The 20,334-nt window shown below is 38.5% G+C and overlaps 2 protein-coding genes and 1 pseudogene across 4 annotated transcripts in view; 1 reads left to right on the top strand and 2 right to left on the bottom strand.

Annotated features, from left to right (window-relative positions):
* STX7 (syntaxin 7) overlaps window positions 1-20,334 on the top strand; it is a 62,489-nt gene that overhangs the window by 14,278 nt on the left and 27,877 nt on the right. The window lies entirely within an intron of this gene.
* On the bottom strand, window positions 7,330-8,472 carry LOC119539203 (receptor expression-enhancing protein 3-like). The gene is given in 2 exon segments (XM_037842525.1): window positions 7,330-7,809; window positions 7,812-8,472. Coding segments are annotated over 2 exon segments (765 nt in total). The 5' UTR covers window positions 8,365-8,472; the 3' UTR covers window positions 7,330-7,597.
* LOC119539578 lies at window positions 12,636-15,973 on the bottom strand (annotated as a pseudogene).

The raw sequence follows: 20,334 nt of genomic DNA on the forward strand, positions 1-20,334 counted from the left end.
ATTTGCAATTCCTTGATTAGGATCAGCTTTTTGAGAATGTTGCTGAGATAGGAAAATCAATGAGACAGTAGGAAGATTCTAATCATGTGCATGCTCATTTCCTGAAGTCAGATCCAAATAGCCCTGTGACGTTGAGTAAGCCATTTAACTTTCCAGGACTTTGTTTTCTTGTGTACATTTTTGTGGGCCAGATTATGGTCTCTTCCACCTTTAATAGGCTATAATTCTTCCCAGAGCTTTAAAGGGCCCTGAAAGTTCTTCTGACATGCAGAGGATTATTCTCTTTGTTACTGAGGCCATTTGCATATCTGGACCCATAATGCATGCTTATAAAATCCTGTAATAGAAATGGCCATTCATTAGATCAGCCATAGTTCCACCAAGACTTGGGTGTTATTTCTAAGTATTAGGAGATGGGGCAATTGTGTGGAAGTATGAATAGTGTGAGAATTAACTAAATTATGAATTGAAGGGAATTAATAAATAGAAATGAGAACAGCTGACTATGAAACAGTCCTTGACAAAATGAGAATTCTGGCACTCGAATAAGATTTTTGTTTTTGTTTTCCCTAAGAATGTTCTGAAATAGGAAGAGAGATAACAGCTAATAAGGTAGTTGTTGGAAAATGAACAAGACATATCCATGAGTAGGCATAGACCTACTCATCAGAGTTTATGAGTGCAGAAATTTTCTGCTAAAACATGCATAATATATTGTGTGTGTGTTTGTGTGTGTTACAGAAAATTTGGGAAGGCAGGACTTTTTAGGGAGGCTTAAATTTGCAACTTAAGCCTATATTATAAAGGTTAAGAGAAATATGTTTAGTTTGAATGGTCATTGTTTTATTTTTTTTTTTTTTTTCATTTGTCTCTTATAGATTAAAGCTGATAATTCAACACAGACTTGCTTATAATTTTAAAAAACTATTACCAGTTTCTCTGTGCGGCAATTAGCTTCCCATGCCATGTGTGTATTTTCCTTTTATACTGAGGAGGACCAGTGCATGGCTCTTGTCCCCCACAAGGTTCTTTGGACTTGGAGATGAAATAAAAGCTCTCTGTAAAAGTGTGAGCCCTTTGCTTAGTTTTGAAAATGAGTACAATTCTTTTAAGTAAGGTCTGCTGAGGAAGGTGCTTGGTTTTTGTATCTTAGCGCATGACTGCACAAAAGGGAAGCTGATACACCAACTTCTCTTTTTTGGTGTTTTTCTTTAAAAAAAGAGCTTCCAGTCCTGAAAGTGAATGACTTTTATGGAATTACTTGGTTACCTGGGAATTGAGGTGTTTCTTGTTTTTCTGGTCTGGTCTGTTGGGCAGTGGTGGATGGCGAGGCAGTTCATAGAGGAAATGGAGTTGGAAAACTTACCTTTTTTTCTCTCTCTCTCTTCTAAAATGCTGTTTGTTATGTCCTCTTCCATGGATATGTCAAGGTCACAACACCTGAAATATTTGATTGGGGTTTCATCCCCTTGAGGAGAAAACCTCACTGACTTTCACTGTTGTGATTTTCTTTCTGCCTAAGATGTTGACTAAGAACAGAAATAAGTTGTGAGAATGAATGTTTTCACCAGGGGTATTTTAGCAGAGAGTGGCAATCTTTTCTTCTCTTGGTGACTTTTCCTACAGCTTGTTGTTTATGACCAAACAAGAGAGAGCTCTTTTTGTTTGTATCATATACTGAAACTTTAAGGAATAGCCTCAGCTCTTCACTTGCTCACTGCTCCTCTGTGAACTATTTACGTACCCCCCGCTGTGAACATGGGCTTTCTCACTGTTGCCTCTAACCCCAAAGCCCGGATGCTGGGCCTTCACTACCCTGATGGGTCTGCTTGCCGGTGTTCCTCCAAACCATGGCTGCCTCTTCTTTGGATGACTACAGCCTCCAAATAGTTCTCTCTGCCTCCATTTCTGCCCACCTACAGTCTGGTCTCCAAACAGTAGCCAAAGCCAACCTTTTTCTTTTTTAATTAAATGTGTTTGTTTTTAAACCTCAAATACATTATTACTGTTTTATAGTTTTTTTAATAACACTTTTTAATGCAATTTTATTGAGGTATATTCACACACCGTACAGTCATCCAAAAAAGTACAGTCAGTTGTTCACAGTATCATCATATAGTTGTGCATTCATCACCACAATTAATTTTTTAAACATTTTCGTTACTCCAAAAAATAAAACTAAAAATAAAAATACAAGTAAAAAAGAACACCCAAAACATCTCACATTCCTCCCCCCCCATTATTCATTTACTTTTTGTCCCCCTTTTTTCTACTCATCTGTCCATACACTGGATAAAGGGAGTGTGAGCCACAAGGTTTTCACAATCATACGGTCACATCATATAAGCTATGTAGTTATATGATCATCTTCAAAAATTAAGGATACTGGATTGTAGTTCAACAGTTTCAGGTATTTCCTTCTAGCTATTCTAATACACTAAAAACTGAACAAGGATATCTATATGATGCATAAGAATAACCTCCAGAGTGACCTCTCAACTCCATTTGAAATCTCTCAGCCACTGCAACTTTATTTTGTTTCATTTCTATTCCCCCTTTTGGTCAAGAAGATGTTCTCAGTCTCGTGATGCCAGGGCCAGGCTCATCTCTGGGAGTCATGTCCCATGTAGAGGGGAGGGCAGTGACTTTACTTGCCAAGTGGGCTTAGAGAGAGATGGGCCACATCTAAGCAACAGAAGAGGTTCTCTGGGAGTGACTCTTAGGCACAATTTTAAGTAGGCTTATCCTCTCCTTTGCAGTAACAAGCTTCATAGGGGCAAGCCCCAAGATCGAAGGCTCGGCCTTCTAAATTGGTAGTCCCCAATGCTTGCGAGAATATCAGGAATTCCTCTTGTGGGGAGGTTAAATGGTTCCACATTTTTCCCCAGGCCCTCAATGTGGCTTTGCAAATACTTTTTGTTCTTTGTAAGGCAAACTTTTAAAGCTATAAATCAGAACATGTCATGCCACAGCTTCAAACTCCTTCCCGTGGGACTTATCAAATGTAAACCCTTACCAAGGGCCTCCAGGGTCCAACCCCTGGAGGCCCATTCCTTCTTCTGCCAGCCCTGCCTTGTTCCCACCGCATTGCAGCCTCATCGGCCGCCTTTCTGCTTCTTGAACAAGCCAGCTCCTTCCTGCTGCGGAGCCTTTGCACCTCATCTCCACCATCTTCCCTCCCCCTCCCTTGGTGTCCAGACCTCAGCGCACTTCCTCAGAGATGTCTCCCCTGACCTATCATTTTGCTCCCTGTAATCATTCTCTTTCTCCTTAATGTGTTTTGTGTTTAGATTGTCTCTTATCAGTAAATGGAACTACTATAATTGTTTATTGCCTCTATTTCCTACTAAAACGTCAGCTCCCTGAGAGAAAGGACTTACTCAGTCTTGTTCACAGCTCTGTGTGCAGTCTATACAGAACAAAGCCTGGCAGTGAGTCAGCCCCCACTGAAATTTGAATGTGTGAATGGTCTTGTTTGGGTTACTGAACATATCTGAAGTGTATCTACCTGTTTTCAGAAAGTAGGGCTGTAAATAGCTGTGAAAATTAAACGAGGTGAAACACGCAAAAAAAAAAAAAAAAAAAAATCACCCGGAGTAGTGCCTAGCCCATAGGAGGCATTAGTTAAATGCTCATTTTCCTTCTTTTTCCTCTGCTTTGACAGGAATCTCCTCTTACTCATTTGACGGTACTCTGATGGCTTGTGAAAGTTTCGATATTTCATCTCTTTAAGTCTTATGTTTTTCTCTAAGCACCAGCATTTTCTCCATAACCAGTCTGTAATCTCTCCTAGGACAGGAGAACATGTCTTGATAGGTAACTATATTTCTCAAAGTGCTTTGCATGCAGAGGCCACTAAGTATGTGGTGGTTGACAAAGGATAGGACACAAGATTTCAGAAGAGAGTGTGTCCCGATTGCAAGACGTGAGACTGGAAGGCAGGAAGGCAGTTGGATAAGTTTGGGAAGCTCGTAGAAAACCTGACCACATTGTAAAATTACCTCAGTGAAGAAGAAACCAGTTATGTACAGAAAGCTTAAAGGAATGGCAGATTACCTTTCCGTGAGCCTTGTTCTGAAAAAGAAAAGTTATTGAATGTGAATGATAGAGAGAAAAAGAGGAACGGGAAGGTATAGGAATGGCTCCATGAGATCGTACTTTTATTTTTTTTTTATTTTTTTATTTTTTTTATCACTAATAAAATGAGTTTATTTCATATTAAAGTTTTCAAAAAAAAAAGTTATCACTAATATAATGAGTTTATTTCATATTAAAGTTTTCAAAAACCACACTTGTAAAGTTTGCACATACTAGGCTTACAGATAGCCCTTACAAAGGGATTAACAATTTGCAAAACTGTTTTCTCTTAATTATTAAAGTACACAGATTTAAAAGGTGTTAGAAGAGAAAATGTTAAGTCATGGTCAATGTTTAAAAAAGTTAATATACATTAAGTAGAAATTTAAATCTTAAAAACATTTAGGGAAAAAAGCTGTACTTTCAAAAAGCTTTAAACAAGTGATGTTTACTCAGAAATATACACTGCTTACCAATAACAAAGACTTTCTCAAAGTTTACCTTATTGCCTTGCAAATACATATTAACTCCTCAATTTTCCTGATAAAACATGATCACAATGAAAATTTAGTACAGACCAATTAAAAACATAAATTACTGATATTTAACATAAGATAGTATTGCATATTTTTAACACAAAAGTTCAAGCATTTAAAAAAAAAAAAAAAAAAAAAAAAAACCACACAAAACTGTGTTATTCCAGGGGGGGAAAAACAGAAAACACATTTTATCTAACAGCTTTACAGAAACTTGGAACATTTACATACTTCATAACACTGTAAAAATCTTTGGTGGTAACACATGGATTAAGTTCCCTGAAAATACTTTAATAATTTTGTTCCATCAATCAGTGTGGTCAAGTATTTATAACTAAAATGCTGGCAGTCTAGCCAAAATCTGCATATATCATAGTGAAGTATGTGGAGGGGATCATAGGCAGGACCTAGGTGTGTTTCCATAATTAATTACATAGCAAAAACGCTCCTTTCTGGCTCATTTTTATACCAGAAAAAAACATGGTAAAGAATAGATCAAGTCTTAACTTATAAACAAACTTTGGAAGTAGTTAATACTAAATATTAATGAACAAGTTGAATGAATATATAAGAAAATAAAACACCGGCTATAATTTCTAGATAAACTTAACTGGCTACCAAATAATGCCATAAAATAGGCTTATGCATCTGATGCCCATGTACAAAGCAGAGGCTGTGGGAAAGCAAGGCACTGTGGTTCTACAGATAAAAGTACCTCTTAAAACCAGGAGACTTAAAAGCAGAAAAACACACACAAAAAGAGCTGCCCCACCTTAAAAGGAAAAATAATGTACAACAGTATGAGTTTACTATAATTAAAGAACAGGTTTAATACTAAGATTAAACTTGAAAAAGATAAAATGGTGTAAATCAGCCTCCACAGTGTTTTTGATACAAAATCCCTTAAACTTTACCAGGCAATTTGAGATGACACTACCTTCGCACAGGAAAAACAGCATGTTAGCATTTATATTGATAAGTCTAGTATTAGACAATATAAATAAAACTTTCTTGCAAGAGTTTATAATCAGAATTTATAGGAATTGTGAGCATAAATTGTGAATAAATCAAGAACAGAAGGTTCACAAACTAAGAGGCTAAAATTTAGTCAAGGTAAAAGTAGATGAAGCTATTCAGAGTTAAACTTTAAGGGGAAAAAAGCTGAATGAATTTTTACTTGGTGTTAGAACTCAAGAATGCAAGAAAACTTAGAAAATACTTTAGGACTAGTATCAAGAGACAATGTATGAATTATACTACAGTTCTCCTGAGTAAACATTCTGTTCTCAGCCAACTTTCTGAAGAGGTACCGAAAATACATTATCAGCTGATTTCATTTCTTAAAAGGTAGAAAAGCCAAAGATCTCACAAATCTCTCTCCTTTTTTTTTCTTTTGAACAAGAAGTAGATCAGTCAAGTAAATTATCTGACCAAACATAAATGTAAAAATTTATTACTGATTATACTAAAACCATTTCCAAAAATACACTGACTTAAGGTTCATACATGGCTATCAATACAACTTTAAAAAGTCTCAAAGTTCAATAATTCAAAATCCTTTGTTAAAAAATGTTATTTTTCTAAGTTTCTAATATGTAATATTAACAAGGTCAGTATTTTGCAATGGCACTTATCTTCAGGAAATCTCCCAAAGAGAAGTGATTCAAATGATTCTAGTTAACGCCAGATTTATAAACCATTAGTACATATCAATGCCAAGCTTGTGAAGTGGATTGATTGGCTGTTGGATAATTTTGTGCTATACTGGTTTCTGACTATATTTCACAACGGCTACCATTTAAAGCTGAAAATGTGACCTGCGTTAATAAAAACATGCTAAGTTCAACTACAATATACAGCTAAATAAGGAAAACTGGGTAATGTTTAAAATAATTGGTTAAAAGGGGAAATTTTAGGTTGTGTATAATGTGAGTAGAATAGAAATTAAAAAAAAAAAAAAAATTCCATGCAATTGCATAACACAGTGAATCCTAAGTTAAACCATGGACGACAGTTAATAGTACAATTATAAAAATGTGCTTTCTTCAACTGTAACAATTTACTACACCAATGCAAAGTGTTAATAATAGGGTGGTATATGGAACCCTTATTTTATGCATGATTTTTCTGTAAACTCACAACTTCTCTGATTTAAAAAAAGGAAAACAACACACACATGCAAAACAATACAAACTGGAAAAAAAAAAAAAAAAAAAACAGTTAAAATGGAGTAATTAGCTAAAATCAAATGAATTTAACAAATGAAACCCACCAAAAAAGAGATGTAATGCAGGGCACAAATGTGAAATGTCAGAATGTGACAAACAACAATAAAGGTAGTGCCAATACAATTTAAATACAATTTAAAATAAATGTATAATTGTAAAATAAGTAAACAATTTTCAAGTGTGCAAAACTATTCAGGAATAAAAGTGCTATGTGGATACCTGGTTTTCAAATGTTTGTTTAAAAAATTTTCAGTTGACAGTGGAAAAACTAGAAAGTATTATAAAGGTAAGAATTAGATTAAGCCCTAATTTTCTGACCTATTTTATGACTGATGGGTCAGAGGTCTATTTAATTACTCTCCTAATGTGATATATATAACATAAATGGGAGGTAAACACAATACAATATCACAAAGACTAATATATCCTGAACCACAAAAAGACTTTTCAAGTATACTTTTGGTTTGTTTTTTATCTCATCTTCCAGGCATTTGATATTGTTGAATTTAAAACAGATTAAAAGATTTCCTATAATTTTTGATATACACATTAATAAACTTTACATAACTATCTTTAAGTAGTCAATTTGGAAGTAATTGTTAAAGAAATAAAAAGTATTTAAATCAATGAAAGTAAACCCTATCACTGCTATAATTTAAACTATTATTTTAATGTGTAAATCCTGAATATATAATGTTTGAAAATGAAGTTGATGTATTAGCGTAATTTGTCTTGGGATTCTTGAAGTGCAGGCGGCTAAAAATACACCTGTGGTCTCTTCTTCACTTTATATTTTAGTGACCCATACCGCACCTCTTTGCGGCCTTTGATGGTTTTCACAGATTTCATGCTTTGTGATCTTCGAAGCCCTTTGTGCGTCAACGTCTCATCATCTGAAAACATTCCATCCACTTCTTCATCCGTCTTCTCATCTCCGTCGTTCAGTGGAATTCCATAACCTGCTGATCACTGGATGCTGGTTTACTTTTCTTTTTTGCTTCTGGTAGAGTTTGATATTGTCTTTGTCCCACGGGCTCATCACCTTGAATAGCTGTTAAGTCATGCATACTGAAACTTCTTAAACTTTCAGTTATTGCTCCTTGGCTCTTAACTGCTGCAGTGACAGCAGCAGTAGCTGCTAAGTTTAAACCTTGCCGCCCAAAGTTCACCATAGTCTCATAGCCTCGTTCCTTTGCTTGTACAATATAATCATCAATCTCCCTTTCCTTTGAAGAAAGAAGTGGATGAAGGAATTTTCTATATATTAAACTTGCTCCTTTGGTATAGGGAGAGAGCAGCCATATGACAAAAGCAATCTTAAGTTCATAGTACAGGGGGAACCAAGCAACCGTTTGATCTGCTACTGTTTCAATCACAGTATAGAGAGCAAAAACAATCCAGTACATCATCCATCGAACATATTCCTTTACGTTTTTTGTTTTCACAGCTTTGTATGAATAATATGCAGCATAAAGCATGCCAAACACCAACACCACGGCTCTGGAGATCATCCAGGACACCATCTTCCCGGGGGCTTGGGCCCCACCTTCGGGGCGGGTGGGTGCCGGGCACGGCGGACGAGCCCGCCAACGGCAGGCCGCGCGCTCGCCGGCTCCTCGCACTCCCCGGGGCCGCGCTGGCGCCCTTGGGAGCCAGGCCGGGTGTCTGCGCGCGGCAGCCCGAGCTGCGCTGCGGTCCGAGATCGTACTTTTAAAGTGCCTTTTCTCATTTCTCTCTCTTTCCTGTAGTGTGTATCAGTATCCCATCTCTTTGATTCCTTTTTGCTGTTTTTCACCAATTGTTGAAAATGAAAGCCTTTTATGTTTTCCAGACTGCTTGATTCTTTCCTTAAAACAGTTATCCATTGGTTTATTTGTTAACTGATTTGGAAGAACCTAAATGTCATAAAAATAGCATTCTGTACATCTTGGGACATTTATTTTTCTTGGTCTTCGTTCTTGTTATAGTGTCATTATCACAGTCATTATTTGAAGAAACCATTAAGCAGTGGCACAGGAACGATTTTGAGTATGGTCAGCAACTTCTCAGGCCTAGTTTGGGCTTCATCCCACATAAATCAAAGAGAAAGCTTGCAAACATCACCGCAGTCACCTCCTAGGCTTGTGGACCATTATTTTCCTACTTGGGACCATGGAAGCCTTTAGCTAAAAATCTGACTGAGGCCTGGTTATTTGTGAGCACAGCCACAATGCTCTCTCTGTCTTGGGAGAAGAGCTGGGCAGGATGGACAGATACCTTCAGTGTTTTTAGTTGAATAGCCTTGTCCTATGCCCTGCTCTATTCAATAATCTCTTTCTGGAAGGCGTGTAAGTTAGTATTTCTAAGCTCTCTTACTAGCTGTGTACTCTGTCTCCTGTACTGTTTCGTATCCGTTACTGTTGTGGAAGAGTTAGAGTTACTGGCTGTTGGTTACAGTGACTGGTAATGAGGGGGTTTGGGATCTGAGCCCAGCGTGGCTGAGGTAGGGTGGAGGATAAGGTCATTGGGGGAGAAACATTCAGAGAACCAAGGAGCCCACAATGGTGGCGGGATCATGGACGTGTGGATTGAAATCACCACGAATTTAAAACCAATAGTGTTGGGCAGAGTGACAGGGAGCCAGGAGCTAAAACCACCTACAGATTGAGGGCGAGGGGCCCAGGGGACCTTTGAGGGTGGTGGATAGTGGTGTCTGGTGCTTTCTGGGTATCTGTTCTTGTACTCTTGTTAGCTGACGTACATTTCTGAATTTGTTTTTCCCTTTCTTTTCTGAATTCCTCTATTTCCAGCTTCCACCAATGCCTTTTACCTGGCCTTCTCATCCCGAAGTTCTTTTGTGCCTGCTTTGTGTTCTTCCTTTTAAATTGCAGTTGCCTCATTAAGTTTTTTAAAAATTGTGTTGGTATTTTGGGTTATAATCTTCATGGTGTCTCCTTTGTGGCAACTTTTTTTTTCTGCTGCATTTTCTTTGTAGGGAGTTTTGCTGTTCTTTTCCACTTTTTTTTTTTTTTTTGTCTTTTGTGTGGTTGCTGTTCCCATTCCTTTTTTGTAACTCACTGGAATGAGTTTGCTTTCCCAGCTCTGAGCAGATGCCTGTGGAGGAAGAGGGAGCTGGCTGGTTTCTCTGCTCAAGGCTTTTTCCCTCCTCTGCACTTCCCAAGGCAGCACTGTTTCTTTATAGTTGGGTCCACTGAGGGCCCTTCTGTGTAAAGCCGGGCCTCCTGTGCCTCTCAGAACCCAGAATTCAGTATACAGGGGGCCCCCACAGTCCTGATGGCTCCCCATAGCACCACTGACCCAAGGTGAGCTGCCGTCCTTTCCCCAGGTTGTTCCCTCCTTTTAGAGAAAGGTGGTACTTGCAGAGGTCATGCCCACGGCCACCTCCCCAGAAGAGTGCCCGCTTCCTTCTCAGCTCTGCTCCTGGTGGAATGTTTGCTGGTGAAGTTGGAGCTATCTTTCCATCCCCTACTTCTGCAGCTCATACTTCCCACTCAGAGTTTTCTCTATGGTGTTGCTTTTGGACACAATTACACGTTTTTGATAGTTTTTTTATTCTCTTAGTGTCTCTGAAAATGTAATTTTTATGGGTTTTCTTTTTTCCCTCTTTGTTCTTTTATGTCATTTGAGGAGGGCAAAAGAGCGAAGATTCACTTACAAGCTCTAGCATATTCCTGTAGGAAGCGGAAGTCCCCTTCATTGTTTTAAGGATATCTGAGTGGTGATGTCTTGGCAGTGAGAACTGATCAGAAGGCAGGACTGCGTACAGGTTTGGGACTCATTGCCATGTAAAATGGAGGTGAACTGGGTGACAGGAAGGAAGCTTGTCTGGGAAGGCTGGAGCACAGGCAGGAGCAGGGCTGCACTGCTGAGTCCTTGTGGTGTTGGCTGCTTTTACAAATCACGTTCTCCAGGGCGCCGTCCTCTGAACCCTTGTTTCTTCTAGTTCTAGACCACCTCAGAGCAGGTACACCAAGAGAGGCCTGTGTGAGGAAACCTTAGGACTGGAATATCCTTGCTAAGAGAGACAGGACTTGGAATGTTCTGAAGTATCCATAGAGAAATTCACAGTATTGTTTATACAGGTTTCAAATACCTTGTTTTTTTTTTTTTTTTTTTTTTTGTATTTTATCCTAAGAACTGGGCCTTCAGACTCTGCCCTTTATTAATCTACAATAGCTTGAAAACACCTATATTTGTACTTTTTTTTAAACACATACTCTCTACCTTCGAAGTATCTGGGAAGAAAACTAATGAGAAAATTAAAGTTAAATATGTTTGTTCTAAGTCTGAGATTCTTCCTTGGAAGCAGGGCAGCCTGCAGGTGTGCTCGGGCCGGAAAGAGAGCGCAGGAGCTGCAGGGAGGATGATGCTTTTCCAGCTTCCTGCTCTCTTCGCCCCTCCACATTTTGCATCAGTCTTCTGCCTGCAAAGAAGACAACTTCCCTGTTGGGATCATAAGACAGGGCATGAGATGGTGCATTGGAAAAATGCCCACAGTTATTTTAGTAGCTGTCTTTCAGAGTCTCCAGGAAGTTTTTTCCTATGGTGTGATTTTTAGAATTATAGTACACTTTTCTTAGTTTTTCTTGATATACAAAGTAGAAGAGGTTCACGATTGTTTTTTAGTTTTCTTAAGTTGATGTTTTACTAATTTTCAACTAGCTGATACAGTTATTTTCCAGTGATGTGATATTTTCCTGTGTGCCTTTACTCCATAATTAACTGGGATTCTATTTCTAATTTTAGTAAACCTTCTAGAAATATCACCTTGTATTTTTTATAAGATATATTTATCATTTTTCTGACCATAGTTGCAATGATTTTTAAATCTCAAACAAATAACTATGAAAAAAAAAGTATTCAAGAAAATAAAACACAAATAAGAAATTTAACCATTAGCATCTTCTTCTCTACTTTATACCTATTTATATATAACTATATTAAATCTAGGGAGGAAAAAAAAAACAACTTTGAAGTATTACTAAAATGCTAACTGAATAATTTTACCAGAAATCTACATACATTTTAAGGTTCCACTGCTAGAAATTTTGTTAAGACTAGTTTAATCATTAATAACACTATATCATAGAGCATAAGGAACATATGCCATTAGATGTGATCCTTGTCCCCTACCCTCAGATTTAAGTCAGAGTAAAGCTGACATGCTGCCAGTGTTCCCAACACCAAACCCTGGAAACAAAGTATCTGCCCTGTCTCACAACTTTGTACAAGTTGTAATAAAACAATGCCCAAGTTTGCTTACCTTTCCATAGGAAATGGTTAGTTATTTGATAAATACTAAAACACTTCTGGGAATCCATTTTATGAGTTTGTTTATCAGACACATTTCCAAGAACTGACTACACAAAAAGTTCCTTTGAATTTGGTCCATAAATTCACTTAACAGGTTGGAAATTTAAACCCTGCATGAAAAAAGAGGAATTGAGGATCCCTAATCCTAACATGTTGTAACTAATAAAGGTATATACACACATACTAAAAAGTTTTGTTCACAGACTATAAAAGGGATATTCTTTATGAATAAAAATAGAGAACTAGCTGATACTCTTCTTTGTTTTGTGAGCACCGTAACTAAGATGAAATTGAACCTGAACTCATTGTCACTGTGACAAAAAAAAGTGAAGATAAAAATTTTATTTGTCTTACTACATATTTGATAGACATTAATTGAGATGAAATTATAAAAAGATTAAAACTGCCTTCGAAGAGGGTCGTGATAGCAGCTATCAAAGCAATATTCAGCATGATTTCAAGGATGCTTTCAGGTTTAGAGTTAGCCTTCTTTGTCAGAAATCTTCACAACTTCATCAAGAACTTCATCAGCAGATTTAGAAGCATCTTTTTTCTTGACTTTCCCCATTTCCTTAAATAGCAATAATTGGCTTTGTGACTGAAGATAGGTATGAATTCTCTTTTCCAAGGTCTCCCTTGTCATCAGTCCTACTGCTACACTTTCCCCTCGAGGCATCGTTCAATACAGATCTCATTATTATGGTAAAAAAAAACAGAACAAAAGCGATGTCTGCCTTCCCATCCATTTTCTTGTTCCAACCTCGAAGTTTGTGTTCATTTCTTGGAAACCGATCAATCAGGAATTGATTCCTCTGAGCAGTGGCAGCCATTGTCTGATCCATCTCCCTCTTTAATAAACTGACGGTTATTTCATCTGGCATTGTCTTTCCTTCTTTAATGTACTTTTCAGTGAGTTCACTATACTGTGAATCCAGGTTCTTCCTTTCATCACGAAGAAGTTCTCCTGCAGAAGTGTGTGTGTAGCCTTACTTCTCAATGATGCGGCTGCGCTGGGTCCCCTTGCCAGTCCCGGGCCCTCCCAGGACGAGCAGGGCCGGCGGCTTCAGAGGCAGCGAGGGCCGAGGAGCAGCCGCCGGCAGGTCAGCAGCAGGAAGCCAAGGCCCGGAACATACAGCGGCCTTAGTGGCAGCGACTCCAGGATACCCCATGGCCCGGACCGATGCTGGAGAGCTGACAGTGGCCAGCAGTGGGGGATTCGTCTTGTATTTTGAAAGAAATCTGTGTCATTTCCAAAAGGTCTTCACGTATAGCATCTCATTTAATACTCCAGACCACCTTCGCAACAGGCAGAGGGTTTGATAGCTGAGGAAGGATTTGAGACTGGAATGGAATTTGTTTATTTTAATACTTAGTTCTGTGGTTTTTTTTTCTTCCTTTCCTTGTTCTGTTTCAATTTCATCACTTGTCTCTAATAGCTGGATTATTGTCAGATGGAGGCTGACTTTTCCCTCCTAATTATGGGATACATCTATTGTATATCAATTGATAATTATTTGTCATTAGCTTTGCCTTTTTTTGTAACTATAGTAGGGATTATTAAGTTTCAGTACCTTCCTGAAGCGTAGTATGGCTCACATTAGATAGTAATGAAATGTTAATGAGGATAGTTTTATTGCTCATTTCTGACTGTCAGGAGGAAAAAAAAAAAACTTCATACTGTTAGCTTCTATTTATTGAGCTCTTACTATATCCAGTACAAGGGGCTTTATACATTGTTCTCAGTTAATGTGCACAATCACCGAGAAATAGGTGTTTTTCTCTCCGTTAGACTCTTGAAGCAATGATAACTTGGGGAAATTAGGTAAATTGCCCAGAGTCAGCAGCCAGGAGGAAGTGAGGTCAGGTTTCCAAATCAGGCTGACTAGTTCCGAGTCTTATTGCTGGTCAGCATTGAACTGTGTTTTCCTTAGTGTGACATCATGGGACTGTGGGGGACTCTCAAAATCACCTCTCCAGGAAATTGCTAAACATTATTATTTTTTTTTCTATTGGTTCTGACAACTCTCAGTTGTTTGGGGTTGTGCAACAGATATATTTTGTGCTAAGAGGGAAGTTTATCAAGCTCTATTCTCAGTTATTCAAAAATACTTGAGCTCTGCATAAAATACATTTTGCAGGAGGGTGGGCCCTGCAGCCTGTCCACTGTCACTGGTCAGCAGCATCCCTGAGAACTCCCAGTTCCCAGTGAACTCGGACAGGTTTGTAACATTACATAGCCCCTTACACTAAATACTGCCCACAATTTTATGACAAAAATAGCTCTTTGCCATCGAGTTTTTTCTTACGTAATCCACTAGATGGCAGTAGACCCTTGCGGAACCTAAAGGGTCTTAAGTACTGAAAGTGATGAAGAGCTGGAAGGGGGACTGCTGTTTTTTTGAGGAAATAATCACAGTTTTTGGATGTGTAGGAAATATTACTCTCTTTCTGTTATGAAAAATTTAACAGAGTGACCTTTCTGGAAGTGAGTGATGGTGCAGTAGTTCAAAATTGCAGATAATGCAAAAATGATTGGTCTGTTCTATTCTTATGGAGGTGCATCTTGATTTAATATTTCCTCCATGTGTTAGGTAAATTTTTCTTTAAAAAGCCATTTGTGGTTATGTAAAGAAATCTTTTCATAGTTTGAAAAAATTGTTCCCTAATTTTGTTTCTTGAGATTTTTTCCTTAAAGGTGCACTTATGGCTCATAAAATTGAATTTGATCATCTTACAAATTCACAACACCTCAAGCTAGATAATGAAATGGAACCATCAAGGCTTTACTTGAGAGAAGTTTGTCACTATGTACCTAGACATCTCCTTTTTGCCTCCCTGTCAGTAAGTTATTTTTTCTCAAACATTTTTGTACACGGTTCACTTGGATATGGTAAAATGGCCTGCGAACCACTTATCCTATTCTTCTTACCTTCCCGAAGAAAAAACTAGATGATAGCCAAGAACCCGAGAGTAATAAAGTCAGTGTGGTTTCAGTGCAGCAATTATGCTGCAAAAATGTTCATCCAGAGCAACATAAAATAAACTGTAGTTCTGTTTCTAAACTAACGTAAGAAGAACAGCAGTTGACTGTAATAACCTACTTAAGTCAGCACCCATGATGTGCCACTAGCATATTCTTTATAAAACTTGCAGGAATTCAACTCAGCATGCATGCATGTTCCGTGGAAATTTTCTAACATTGTTACATTTTTACCAGATAGATTTCTTAGTAACATAATGAGTACTTCGTAAACTTAGTACTTAGTACCCTTAAGTGGCATCCTGAGTTGAGTTTGTGAAAATGAAGTTTTAGTAATTTTTGACTATTTAGAATGGGGTCAGCCAACTTTTTTCAGTAAAGGGCAGATGGTAAACATTTTAGACTTTATAGGCTGTATGGTCTCTTGCTTAATTCTTCATTGCTTTTTGTGGTTTTTATTGTTTTGTTGTTATTGTTTTTACTGACCCTTTAAAAATGTGATGACTATTCTTAGCTAGAGGCCTGTACAGAAACTGGCTAGATTTGGGGCAAAGTCGGTAATTTGCGGACCCCTGATGTAGGAGGATGTTAGCCATATGTAAAAATACGTCTCGGGAGTCTTGCCAGTTCACAAGCCCTGATTCTTGTGAACTGGCGCATGCTGTCTTAAGGACGGGCATTTATTTCCTGACCAGTGTTAGGAGGCCAGAGCGGTCCTGTAACCCATTGTGGGCCCTGAGACAGCCCTGCAGGAAGAAGCCCTGCATGGCACGGCCTGGCAGTGCGGCTTCCAGTCGGCATGCACTCGTCTTTCCATGCTTTGCTTTGGCAACTGTCATTCACTGGATTAGGAAATCATCTTTTTTAAAGTCTCTTACTTTAGTCCTTTTAGCCCACTGAAGAAAATTGTTTTGAAAACCAAGAAATCCATGTTCCAAACACAGCTCTTTAACTAACTACCTATGGTTTCTTGGACAAGTTACTTATTCTTTCTGATTCTCAACTTCTTTGTTTGTAAAATTTAAGATTAGACTAATCCATGTAATAGTCCCCCTAAATTTGATTCAGGAATTTCACATTTATGTTTCCATAGCTCCTTTTTGATCAAGGCAATCACTTAATCAGGTGATATCTTAATTGATCCTCAAGTTTAGAGCTATGCAGGCTCAAGGAACACAGCCAAATAAATGTTGGTGTTTCCAAACTCTCTCACTATACCTGGCGCATATTGGTGCCCAGTGAATATTTATTGAGTGAGTGAATGTATGAATGAATGGAAAATAAATGAGCCTACCTGCCTTTCTTGGCTCTCCTCTTATTTATGCCTTCTGCTTTAGAAATGAAATCATTTCTTACATGAGATGTGATCTTATACTCTTGTAGTTTAGTTAGAAAAATTTATGGATGATTGTTCTATAAACCTACAACTTCTCTAACAAAGGGGAAAAAAAAAGGAAGTAGGGTTGTTCCCAAACAAAAGTGAGAAGGAGAGTGAATAAACCTTGGGAGATGAGCTGGGGGAACCCTGTAATACTGCCACCTACAGTCATAAAAGTTAACATTGAACAATGTCTCAGTGTCCTAGAAGTCCACAGAACAGAAAATGAAAGAACAAAAGAAAGAATGGAGATCTGCCTTGTCTTATTCATATTCATGTGTCTAGCACTCGGTAATGAAATGCCTTCTAGAAGGCAGTGACATAGTAGTTGGTTTCCTAAGATACTTCATTTTATGCATTACTGTGATATTAAAATAATTGTTTCAGAGAGAAAAAGGGGATTGTCAGCCAGTGTTTGACTTGAAAGAAATGTCCTTGTCTCTGAAACCTAAATATAGCATTCAGTAAATCCAGCTTTTGATTACAACTGGCTTGTTCCAGAGCTGGCCTTTCTTTTTGTGATTAATACAGGAACTCACATTTCACCTGTGTTACTCATAAGGAAAGTAAGCAAAGCTCACACTCTTAAAACATTTTTGTTGTTTTAACCACCAGTTTTTTTTTACCCCCAGTATTTTTTTTTCTGTGATGCTAGTCCCCAGTGGGTAATGATAGCTCCCAATATAACAAGGAGTTTGGGAATTAGATGGCCTAAAATAAATGTCTGTTACAGTTCAACCCCTTTGTTCCTCACAATGAACATATTTACTGTTTCTTTTTTAGATATTTAAGTGTAAAAAAAAAAAAAGGCACTGCCTAACATAGTGCTACTATCCCATCAAAATTCCTCCCCCACTACCGTGAAAAGGGGTAAAGCCAACGCTTATTCGAGTCCATTCTCCACTGTATCAGCAAGACTGGCAATATTCCTTTGCTGCAGACCAACATGTAATGGTAACCACTAGCAATATACTAGTTACCAAAGAGTGGAAAAAATGGAAAGGGAAAAAGAAAAATAGTTAAAATATTTAAATGTTTGCGTAGCAGAACAGAGAAGGAAATATTGCACCTTCTATGACTGCTGCTGACCGGCAGATCACAAGCCTGCTTTACTTTCTATTCCCTGTTCCTTCACCATCATTCAGCACTCGGCCATCTGGGGCACCCAGACTTTCACTCCTGGGTCCTTGTTACCCTGCTCACTTGCTATGTGGCATTAACTTTTATGACTGTAGGTGGCAGTATTACAGGGTTCCCCCAGCTCATCTTCCAAGGTTTATTCACTCTCCTTCTCACTTTTGTTTGGGAACAACCCTACTTCCTTTTTTTTTTCCCTTTGTTAGAGAAGTTGTAGGTTTATAGAACAATCATCCATAAAATACAGGATTCCCGTATACCACCCTATTGTTAACAGCTTGCATTAGTGTGGAATATTTGTCACTACTGAGGATAGCACATTTTTGTAATTGTACTAGTAACTACATCCCATAGTTTTACTTAGGGTTCCCTGTTTGTGTAGTGGAGTTCCATGGATTTTTTTTTTTTTTAATTTTTATTCTGTTACCATATATACATCTAACCTTTCCCCTTTTAATGGCATTCAGATATATATTTCAGCGCTATTAATTATGTTCACAATGTTGTGCTACCATCACCACCATCTATTACCAGAACATTTCCATCATTCCAAAAAGGAACCTGTACATTTTAAGCCTTAACTTCCCATTCCCTATCTCTACCTGGTTCCCTGGTAACCTGTATTCTAGATTCTGACTTTGTCAGTTTGCTTATTCTAATTGTTTCAAATCAGTGAGATCATAACAATATTTGTCCTTTTGTGTCTGGTTATTTCACTCAACATGATGTCTTCAAGGTTCATCCATGTTGTCACATGTGTCAGGACTTCATTCCTTCTTACAGCTGAATAATATTCTATTGTATGTAATACCACATTTTATTTATCTATTTATCAGCTGATGGCCACTTGGGTTTCTTCCATCTTTTGGCAATTGTGAATAATGCCACTGTGAACATTGGTCTGCGAGTATCTGTTCGAGTCCCTGCATTCAATTCTTTTGGATATGTATCTGGTAGTGGGATTGCTGGGTCCTAGGATGGTAGTTCTATACTTAGCTTTCAGAGGAACTGCCAAACTGTCTTTCACAGCAGCTGCATCATTTTATGTTGCCACCAGCAATGAGTGAGTGTTCCTGTTTCTCCACATCTTCTCCATTATTTTCCATTTTTTAAATAGCAGCCACAGCTAATGAGTGTGAAATGGTATCTTGTGGTTTTCATGTGCGCAAATAACTAGATGGAATCCCAGCTTTTACTTCAGTGGAAACATGCTTATATTCTTCACTTGGGTAGTAGACTCTAAATCCTCCTGTTGCATTGCAGACATTTTTCAAATGGGTAATTAGGTGCAGTTGTGAAAGACATTACTCCACTTTTACTCCTTGGTTCCCAGATCTAAGTTTTCTTTCTGGCTGTGGGTGAAGCAGCACCATAGAGTGATTGTTCTTTGAGAGCAGAAAGATTCTGTAGGATATCGTCTCCCAGGTGACACCATGGTTGAATCTTCAGTGGGTTATTACACAGTGTGGATGTCCAGTGGCTTCTAGTAACGGGGTACCTGGCAGACCAGTGAATCCCAGGGGCCTGAGAACAGGCGTTAGTGTTTTCTCTGTAAAGTGAATGTCCTGATCAGAAGTACTGTTTATGTGGAATACCATGATTGCACCTAATACATAGATTAGGAAGCTGGAAGAAGCAAGTGGGTTGGGTCAAGAAAGAATAACCAAATCCAGAGGACTACAGTTTCAGGGAACATAAAATTCTCCCTTCAAGGTGAAAGGAGTGTAATCACCTTGTCCCTGGGTGGCTGGCTGATACCCCAAGAGTGGCACCGAATCATAGGTCCCCTTGTCACCACTGTTGCTGCCAATTGAAATATGGCAGTGCTAGTAAATGTGCTCATCTGTGTGATGGGAAATCCAGGTCGGTGAGCTCGCTTGTGGCTTTTACTCCTACCACCATTGCTAAGTCGTTTATTATCCCGTTGAGCAAGTGCTGTCAGATTGGAGGTGGGGAGGGCAGGCTGACTGACCTACATAGAACAACGTGTAGAAAGAGATGTACACGCAGGATAACATCAAGATACTCTTGATCCAGGGCTCAATAGCAAGGCTGGAATTGTTCCTCAAAAGGAGGACATCAGTTTGCCAGAGCATGGCTTTGCTCCAAGATGCAAAGGGAGTCAATCCTATGTTTTTTCTCCTAGGACTTGCCACTAGTTTTAGAGGGCATCCTGATATCACACAGACACTTCAGTTACCAGTGAATCAACCAGGTCACTTAAGCCAGTGGTAGAGCTGTTTGGCCACTGTTTGAACTAGCTGGATAGCCTTTTCTCTTTGGAGGTCATTTAGTAAATGGGTTGTAGCAGCATTAAGGAATTCACCAAGCACTCTTCCCCAGTTGTATTTGAGCCTGCAAAGAAAAGCAGTTTGTCACTTTGCAGGAGTGTATCAACATACACAGTGAGATTGTTCGCTGAGCAAACAGGCCCCTGTATTTTCATGGAATTTATCTTTAGCCTTCTGGCATACTTGCATCCTTCCAGGGTTCCTAAGATTGCATGTTGCTCCCTGCTTTCCAGCTCTTAAAAGCAGATGTGCAGTGTATTGGATAAGTGTAGGGTTCTGGAGGAGGAGATGATCAAAATTCTTGAAAACTAAATTTGACACAGAGATGGAGAGTGCATATAACCCTGAGATAGGACTGTAAAGGGTCGCTGCTGCCCCTTCCAATTGAAAACAA

The sequence above is a fragment of the Choloepus didactylus genome, chromosome 7 (assembly GCF_015220235.1).
Source record: "Choloepus didactylus isolate mChoDid1 chromosome 7, mChoDid1.pri, whole genome shotgun sequence".
Classification (NCBI taxonomy): Eukaryota; Metazoa; Chordata; class Mammalia; order Pilosa; family Megalonychidae; genus Choloepus; species Choloepus didactylus.